The following is a 9,292-nucleotide window of genomic DNA, read 5'->3' as shown; positions in this document are numbered from 1 at the left end:
AACTATGCTTCTACTCAGAAAGGGAAAAACACAGTTGTGCTTTTACAAGAAGCACAACCTTGCTTTTGTGAAAGCACATCCTGTGCTATTCTGGAAAAAAAAAGGAAAAAAACATATTTTGTGCTTCCAAAAATAAGTAGAAAATGGCAACCGTGCTTTCGGGCTTTGTTCTTTCTTCAGTTTATGTTTTTTTTCAGATGCTGTTTTTTTGTTTTTTACATTTTGGTATTTGATTTTTAGGGTTCCTGTTTATTTTTTAGCTTTTTTTTATTTCCTGCTTTTCTGGAGGTTTTTTGTGAAAAAAAACCTTGGTGGAAATCTATTAACATGTGATCCAGTTTCGAAGATCTTGACGCCAACAATTCAATGGTGAAAATGGTCGTTATTTGGACACACTATTTTAGAGATAACTTTTTTTGATTAAATGAATCTATAAAAAAGAATGAAAAACTCTAGATTACGATAAGTACGCACATGCAATGTGATGTTTTCCAGCACCTGAGAAAATGAGGAGTGATCTTTACAAAGGCAAAACGTTAACTAGTGATTTGGAAGAAGGCACGGTGTTCTTGGGTTTGAATGGGCACATGGGCTTGTAGGCAATCTAGTGCCGTACGCCGTCGCCTCCGCACGTGGGCCTCCTTTTCTATACCGCCCGTGGGTTGGGCTGATACAAACCGACCCATGCACAGCTTTGCTTCGATCCTAAGTCACGAACTCATCGCGCATCCATCCGTTCGTCCACGTCGGCACGATCCCACTCCTAGGTAACTCTAGGTCCATGCTGCAGCGTATCTCGTCAGATCCGAAGAAGCCCGCACGCGTGTCCGTCGTCTCCGCCACACACGAAGGCCCTCGCCCTCGCGCGCCCGTCGACATATATAAAAACAACACGTAGCGAATCAGACCACCGATTCGGATGCGCCCGCCGGCCGACGCCCACCACACCATGCCCGCATGCCAGCGGCCGCCGCGCGCGGCGGTGAAATACCGCTGCCGCCGTCGAGCAGCAAACCGCGCGCCGACAAAAGCTCAAAATCCTGCTGCTTCCGCTCCACAGTCCCGCCACGTGTACGTACGTGCGTGCATGTGTGCCCTAGCTAGCTGCGTGCTAGGAACCTATGACGTGAAGCTATATATATGCACCCTTGGGCCTGGCGGCGTCTCCAGTCGCTGGCTCTCGTCGATCTCCAAGTCAACCTCTGGCTAAGCTTTTTGCCACCGGATCGGGAGGAGCTGATGGACGGCGAGGTGCCCGGGTACCAGGGTGATGTCCCTGGAGTTGGCCACGACCACGACAACCTGCGCGCGCTCGACGACTACTACCTCACGTGAGTGCCGTCCGGTTTTGTTCATTGTTCACGGGCGCGCGGAGTGTACATGTTTTCATGGCGGTACTTTGCAGCCACGAGTTGCTCGAGCTGCTGCTGCGCGGGGACGGCGGCGGCGGCGCAGGTAGCTCCGTCGACGTCGTCCACGAAAAGACTTTGATGGTCGATCATCTTCCTCTGCCGCTGCCACCTTCGTCTCCTCTGCCCACGTACTTCGCCGCCGATAGCCCTTCTGGAAAAGCGATGGCAAGCGACGCCGAGATGGCGTCGTGGCTCTGCCAGGTTTTCGAGCAGGAGCCTCGGAGCGCTGCGACCGCCACGACGACGACCAAGCCTGAGGGAGGTAACACCATGCCCAGCAGCAGCTGTGGCATCGGCGGTGGGCACCGCAGTGTCGCCTCCGGCGACGCGCCGACCACCAGCCTTGCGGCGGATGGCGCAGGCGACTGCCGACATGGGCGGTCGAGCAGCGGCCGAAGAAGGTCTTGTTCCGGAAAGGCAGCCGAGCAGGTATGGAGCTATCGGATACACATGCATGCGTACTTACGTACATTGCTGATGTATATACATGATGGGCTTAATTTGCATGCATGCATGCATGCACGCAGAGGCGACGAGACAAGATCAACGACAAGGTGAGGACTCTGCAGCAGCTGACGCCCAGGTGCAGCAAGGTAGTACTATACTACTTATGCACACTAATTTGGCAAAATCATTTCATCATTTGTAGTAATCCCTCCATTTCTTTTTACTCCATGCATACAATTTGGTCAAAGTCAAACTACACAAAGTTTTGGTCAAATTTATATCAAAAAATATAAACATCTATAATACTAAAACTATATAGCATGAAAATACATTTGATGGTGCATCTGACAATATTGATTTTATATTGTGAATGTTGATATTTTTTAATATAAAATTAGTCAAAATTACAAATTTGACTTTGATCAAATTTTATATGCAGACTAAAAATAAACGAAGGGAGTATTTGTATCTATTTCTACTAGAGTGCCATGGTTGCAACTTTTTACATTATGTTTGACCTAAATCAACATTAAGATGTAGCATGCAAGGAGTAATTTTGACCGGCATATGACAATTTTTTATCATCAGACTGACAAGGCCTCGACGCTGGAGGAGGTCATCAAGTACGTGAAATCACTCCAGCACCAAATCCAGGTACGTACTCCTTATATTAGTTGTTTATTGCATGAGAGTCTCGAAATCTCTCTCTATATATCTACGTGAAGTAATCAGCCTGACAGATACTTTCACTTGGCATGCATGCAGATGATGTCGGCCGCCGGATACGCCATACCGACGCCATTCTTGCCGCTGGGGGTGATGCCGCCGTCGTGCATGCAGCTGCCTGCTGCAGGCGGGCAGGCGCCGGTGATGGTCCCTCAGTACCCGGTTTTCCCGGCGGTGTACTCTTGTCCACACCACGGCACGCCGCTGCCGCCATTGGCGCCGTGTGCTCGTCATCTTGGTGCCGGCGAGCCGCGGCCGCTTGCTCCTCGCCGTCGCCATCTCGTCCCAAACGATTTCACCGTGCCGAGCCACAGGTATTAAGCAGATGAACGCACGTACGCGTGATCTACGTTTCAAGTTGCCGCAGCCACAGGCGATGATCTCTCCCCCACACCCACGTACGTACGCGTCGGGCAGAGACAGCGTCGAGGCGGCCGCGTGCATGTACAGCTTGTCGGGTTTAACTGACCACCACCTTTGTATTTTGTGTACAGCGGGAGAAGCCAGAAATGACCTACGTACGTGCACCATCAATGGAATCGAAACGATCGATCTTATGGTCTGAACGATATGCATGGCCAGCTAGCAGCAGCGCGCGTGAGGTCGTGTGGTACTACCTCTCTCTCAGTTTACAGGGCGTGGGCGTACCTCTATGTCCTCAATTTGACCAACCTAATACAAGTCATATATTACAAAAAATATACCAACATAAACTTCGGAGTTTCTACTTTCAAAAGGTATAATTTTTGTGTTATATGTTTATATTAGGGTGATAAAATTGACAACTTAGGTATACGCGCAGGACTTGTAAACTGAAACGGAGGTAGTAGTACTTATGTGTTTAATTACTACGGCTTGTTTTAATTGTAATTTTTTTTGCGATGAATGTTTCAATTGTAATTACTGAGTAATAATAGTGGTAGTAGTGGTAGGCAGTAAGATCATGTATTCTATAGTAGTAGTACTCCCTCTGTTTTTATTTACTCCACATATTAGAGCTGACTGAACTCAAACTTTTCAAAGTTTGATCAAGTTTATAGAAAAGAATATAAATATTTACCATAACAATCTATATGATGTCAAAGTACATTTGATAATGAATCTAATGGTGTTGATTTGTTATTGTATATGTTAATATTTTTGTCTATAAACTTTGTCAATGTTTACAAAGTTTGACTTTGACCAAAACTAATACGCAAAGTAAATAAAAATGGAGGAAGTACTAGTTAAAGTTGTACACACATAGTATACCACATGGCATGTGTGGTCAGCTCTTCTAAAAATAAAATTTTGTATCGTGATAAGATATATGGCCCGATTGTGCAAAATACACATGGATATATGTTTTTTTTGCAAATACACAAAGCTTGCGTATCATTGCATTGATAGAAGAAGTTAGAATGAGTACATAAGGTGGTACAACACATGTCACGGACGCAAGAGGCGTGAACATGATGCCCGAAATAGAGAGACATGAGAAACTCGACTCAAGCAAAGAAAACACAACTAAACTCGCTGGCTAGAGAAAAAAATCCGACCAACAACTAGACGACCGTCATCTTCGAAGTTCGAAATCAGCACCGAGGATGCCACGAGCAAATAAGACAACGTGTTCACGAAGGAGAACGACACCAAGATGCCGCCGCCGCTGTCCGATCCAGAAAACCGGACCTAGGGGTTCCCCTGAAGCTCGAAGAGGGGCAAAGATCATGGCCATGACAAGGCCTCCAAGAAGGGAACGACACCTACAGGTATCGCCGTTGCCAGCATATATAGAATGTTGGATTTCGCCCTGGCCATTCCGAGCAATCCCAAGCCGTCAGAGCACGAGTCGGAGAAGAGAAAGTCAAGTATAGGCCAGAACTGTGTCTGTAGGAAGGGGAGCCACACCCGATGCCGGAGGAGGCACCGGGCGCCGCCGGACGTGCGAGCTCCGGAAGAGGGTAAGGTTGCAGCGCTGAGCGAAGAGAATGACGGCAGGATGTGACGGTGGCAGGAGCCCCGGACAAACCAGGATATGGAAAGAGCGTAGATCAAGGCCACCGGGAACGGAGCAACAGAGTGCAGCCGAGCCAAAGGAGCTGGAAAGGGACGCAACTCCTGAGGCGTGCCAAGAACAGAGATGCGCCGGGGTGGACGGCCAACCAAGGACACCAGCAGGGTGATGGTGCGGAGGTGCCGAGGAGCCAACGAGCTAAAGGTGTCGGAAAGAGCGCAACCCCCATGGTGTGCCGGATTCGAAGCCGCGCCGGCCGACCATGGACGCAGGAAGGAGCACAGGTCCATTGCCACCGGGCCGAAGCCGCCCCTGCTAGGGGGAGGGGGGCCGTGCGGGGTGGGTGGTGAAGCTCACACGCAACCAAAATCCTCGACCGGCGCACTGCAGGAAGCAACCGCCGCTGGGCACAACCCCATGCCTCCACGGCCGCCTCATCGGGAGGTAGACCTGGAGCCGAGCAGGGTGTGAGGGTGGTGGGGGGTCGGGAGGAGAGGGGCACAGCAAGGATGGCACGCCGGCTGCCATGGCAGACCGGCCGGTGAGCACCATGCCCGGCCAGGGGGGACCCGGATCCCATCTGGGCCAGAGGAGGCCACCCGTGCCAAGATCGTCCCGGCGAAGAGACGGACTTTCACATATGATACATGTTTATCCATATGTTTATAGAACATATGTATGTGTCTGACTATATAATACCTACTTTGTTTTAAAATATAAGGTGTTTTTATAGGCTAATATAGTCTAAAAAATGTCTTATATTTTTGGTACGGTGGGAGTATTGACTTGAGGAAATGAAAGATCGATGGTATCTATACTCTCTTGTACAATCGGCCCGTAGCATGTCGGAAGCTACTCCGCCGCTTCGTTAGTTTAGGGAGCGAATTGTCGTCTCTACCTGGTATCCCATGCGCAAACCTCTTTTTACCGGTGCAGGGATGTACTGGTGCTAAATCCATCCTTAAATTCTTGGAGATTGCTGCAGGCTGTCTACATGCATACTAGTATTTCTTTGTATTTTGTTGAACATCATCATGTATAAAACGTCTTGTCAACTTTTGTCAGCACTTTTTGTTAGTACGATGCATGCATGGCTCAGACATACTTTCCTCCTCTGGCCCCCATAACAAAGGTACCCATTTAAATTTCATTTGACATTTTCAACCGTTAATATCTTTTAAACCACAATTACATATGTGAAATATTTTATATATTTGATCTCCGGGTGTCAAGACCTTTAGAACAAGATCAATTTTGGATAGATTTCAAATACATTTAATTTTCAACATTTCAGTTAACTTATTTCACTATATATTCTGTGCGAAACTGCTTATTTCAGTGTTCGAAATTTATTTCACTCTATATATGGAACATATGAAACATGTTATTTCACTCTGTGTGAAACTGCTTCTGTCAGTCAGATTTAAAAATAACATGTTTCACACATTTCAAAAAGTAGCTATTTTCATAGATCTCACTTAGTTCAAAAATCTAATTTCACTAATTTCATAGATTTTAATTACTGCAGAGAAATATGTGTTTGAATGATATTTTTTATATGAGTGAAATAGTTTTTTAATTGAAATATTATTTTTGTGAAAAATCCTTATTTATTTCTGTATATTGTGAGTGTAATGTGTTTTCTGAAACTAGTGAAATGAGCGGAATCTATCTTTTGTAACGAGTAAAATCACTTTTTGAAACAAGTGAAATATAGTATTTCAATTGACTGAATGTAATGTGTTTTCTGAAATAAGTGAAATTAGTTTCTTGAAACGAGTGAAACAAAGTTTGAAAATATTTTTTTTTGTGATGTGTGAAATAAGTTTTTTAGACAAGTGGAATATAGTACTTCAAATGAATGAATCTAATGTGTTCTCTGAAATGAGTGAAGTAAGTTTTTTCAACTGAGTGAAATCAGTTGTTTGAAATAAATGAAATATTAGTTTGAAATAATAAAATCAATTTGTAAATGAGTGAAATCCGTATTTCAAATTAGTGAAATAATTTTTTTGAATGAGTAAACTCTGTTTATTGAAATGAGTAAAATCCTATTTTTTGTAATGTGAAATTAATTGAACCAGTAAAAATTCAATCTAGCCAAATTGTATCCAAGACCGGTCTTGTTTTAAAGGTCTTATCACCCTGAATTCAAATGTACAAAAAATTTCATTAATGGAAATTTGGTTCATAAGCTGTTAACCATTCAAAATATGATCAGCAAATAAAATGCAACTACTTTGTTTGGGGGAGAGAACCCATTCGCCATCCTTTTCCACCAAGTCACATCTAAAGCTGCCACGCATCTGACATGCACAGATGTATTCCTTTGTCTACTGCTTGTATTGCATAGTAAATTATTTTTACTTTATACACAAAAAGCTGGCACGAATCTCAGAGAAAGCAATTGAACGGCAGATTCTCCATCGGTAGCTCCCGGCTCCGGTAAAAAAACTTAGTCGGTATCCCATGCACCTCTGACTTTTCTCATGATCCCTTCCTCATCTCCTTCGCTGCTGCTGCTGCTGCTGCTGCTACTGCTCTCTCCACGTCACTTGTCTCTGTTCGTACTATACAAGCATTCGCTAGACTAATACGGAGTACAAAGAGGACTGAATGTACGAAGGTATATTTTTGGTTGTGTGTATGAGCAGTGGCGAAGCTTGAACGGAAAAGTTGGACGGGCCAGACTTAAGAAGAGCACAATTTCTTTTTCAAATTCTGACTCATAAGGGCATGTTACAAGCACCCAGGTCACAAGATTGAGCTAGTAGATATGTATATGTAATATATATGTATCAACGTACAGTTCAACCATGAGTCCACCTTCTCCTTGTCCTTCACAGCTATAACATTCTCTATATGGCAAGGTTGTTTCATTAAGGCATGACCACTAGTGACTGCATTGTTGAGTGATGAGCATGGTCCAGATCCTATGTGAGTCAAGAATGCACAATGTTTCCCACAAACCCTCTTGCAACTGTCAAATCCATGTACCGTGAAGACATGAGAACCACCTCGTGTATTCTCTTTGTTGTTGGAGACAAAGCAATATAGACAATACACACAACTTTTCTCCTGCGAGTACTCTAGCCATGACGGAAAATCACCAAACCAACTATACTGGAAGCGGTGTTGATGCCCTGGTTCACCAGAAGGTTTATAGTTCTCTAGGCGGGTGTTGCATTAGGACCTAACATCAAATATGCTCTGCTCACGATATCTCTCTGGTCTGGTGGATATTGCCAAATTTGAGGGTGCAATCCAGGATCTCGCTGCAAGAACTCAATACCTCGGAATGCAACAGCTTCATTTGTTCGAACTCCTCCATCTTGGTTATGTTGTTGTTCAGGTTGTTGCTGTTCGAATTCAAGCAAGGGCAATACATGGTCATCCTCAACATCAGTTATATCATCTCTTTTCCTTTTAAACACCAAATCAATTCTTCTCTGAGTCTGATTTTCCGTGCCCATGACTACCTATGTCAATTTGCATAAGATCGGGCTATTAGTTATCATTAGCAGTAGTAGATCTGATCACTGGATGTATGGAACTTAACAAAATCAGACTATTGCTTATCAAATTAGGAACTTGGGGGAAGATTATTACCTGCCCGTGTTGCCCTGCTGGTTGGTGCTGTGTGTGAAGTGTGGTGCGGCAGGGGCAGCGCCAGGGACTGGGCAGCAGGGGGTTGGAGGACAGGAGGAGAACAACCGCAAGATCCCGGCGGCCATCGCCGCGGCGGTAGCTTCGCGAGTCGCGACAGTGAGCGCCTGGGCGAGTGGGCGGCGCGACCGCGCGACGGCGCGAGGGAACAGGGCAGGGGCGAGGCGGCGAGGGCGAGCCAAGATCCAGCGGGGCGCGGGCGTCTCCAGCGGTTGCTCCGCGTACGCGAGACAGCGGGCGGCGCGCTCCAGTGGACGGTGCTCCTGTCCACGGCGGCCACATGCTGAGAGGAAGGGGAATTAGGGGATGTGTGTTCTTGTGCATGCGTGAGACGAGAGGATGGGGATGCGATACAGTGTCTGTTCGTGGGCTGGGCTAGGATGACACATAGGTATATTTGTTTTGTTAAATTTCTGGGCGGGCCATGGCCCGGTTTGGCCCCTACAGAGCTCCGCCCCTGTGTATGAGGACCTCGTCATGTCGGACATATAATAGTTTCTGCTCCCGGGTGCACATGCACCAGGATGAACGGTAAACTATAAAAAATAGCAAAAACTTCTACAATTCTGAACTTTTTCTATAAACATTGATGAGCGATTTCACATGCATGCAAAGTTTTGTGATGAAATGGCGCTCACGGAGACCTGAGAAAAAAAAGAGGAAAATTGATCCCCCAAAATACTATTTTTGAAACTATTTTCGGGCACTGTTTTTTATTTGCCCACATACCAACGAATGCTATTTTATCACAAAAATTTAAACACAGGTATAAAACTAAGCAATGCTTGTGCAAAATAAATCCAGAATCATTTGATCTTTTCTATTTTCTGAGAGTTTACTATTCATAACAGGTGCATATGAGATCAGGACCAGAATGACACTCGGTGAGCTCATTCTGGAAAGAGATGTAAAGGTCGTGAAATTTCCGATGCGATGAACACCAGTGACCTCCATCTCCTAATTAGTTTAATCTCCTTATCGGCAAAATATATATTAGATTTTTAACTATGTGCTGGTTGTTCTCATCCACAGGGCTAGGTCGTCG

At 45.5% G+C, this 9,292-nt stretch overlaps 1 protein-coding gene and 1 long non-coding RNA gene across 2 annotated transcripts; one reads left to right on the top strand and one right to left on the bottom strand.

Annotated features, from left to right (window-relative positions):
* The first annotated feature begins 1,239 nt into the window (after positions 1 to 1,239).
* On the top strand, positions 1,240 to 3,098 carry LOC147968089 (uncharacterized). Its single transcript, XM_087523385.1, has 6 exons — positions 1,240 to 1,331; positions 1,406 to 1,841; positions 1,940 to 2,005; positions 2,448 to 2,513; positions 2,625 to 2,899; positions 3,080 to 3,098. The coding sequence occupies exons 1-6, from the start codon at positions 1,240 to 1,242 to the stop codon at positions 3,096 to 3,098; spliced, it is 954 nt and encodes a 317-aa protein (XP_087379511.1).
* A 4,174-nt stretch (positions 3,099 to 7,272) lies between these two features.
* Positions 7,273 to 8,617, bottom strand: LOC125507928 (uncharacterized). Its single transcript, XR_015604002.1, has 2 exons — positions 8,191 to 8,617; positions 7,273 to 8,060 (listed from the first exon to the last, which is right to left on the bottom strand). It is a non-coding gene; the product is annotated as an uncharacterized LOC125507928 (long non-coding RNA).
* Between the last annotated feature and the right edge of the window lie 675 nt (positions 8,618 to 9,292).

This window comes from Triticum urartu, chromosome 5A (assembly GCF_056163025.1).
Source record: "Triticum urartu cultivar PI428250 chromosome 5A, HENAU_Tu73, whole genome shotgun sequence".
In the NCBI taxonomy this organism is placed as follows: domain Eukaryota; kingdom Viridiplantae; phylum Streptophyta; class Magnoliopsida; order Poales; family Poaceae; genus Triticum; species Triticum urartu.
The sequence above is the reverse complement of the archived record's forward strand: the minus strand, read 5'-3'. Positions and strand labels throughout refer to the sequence as shown.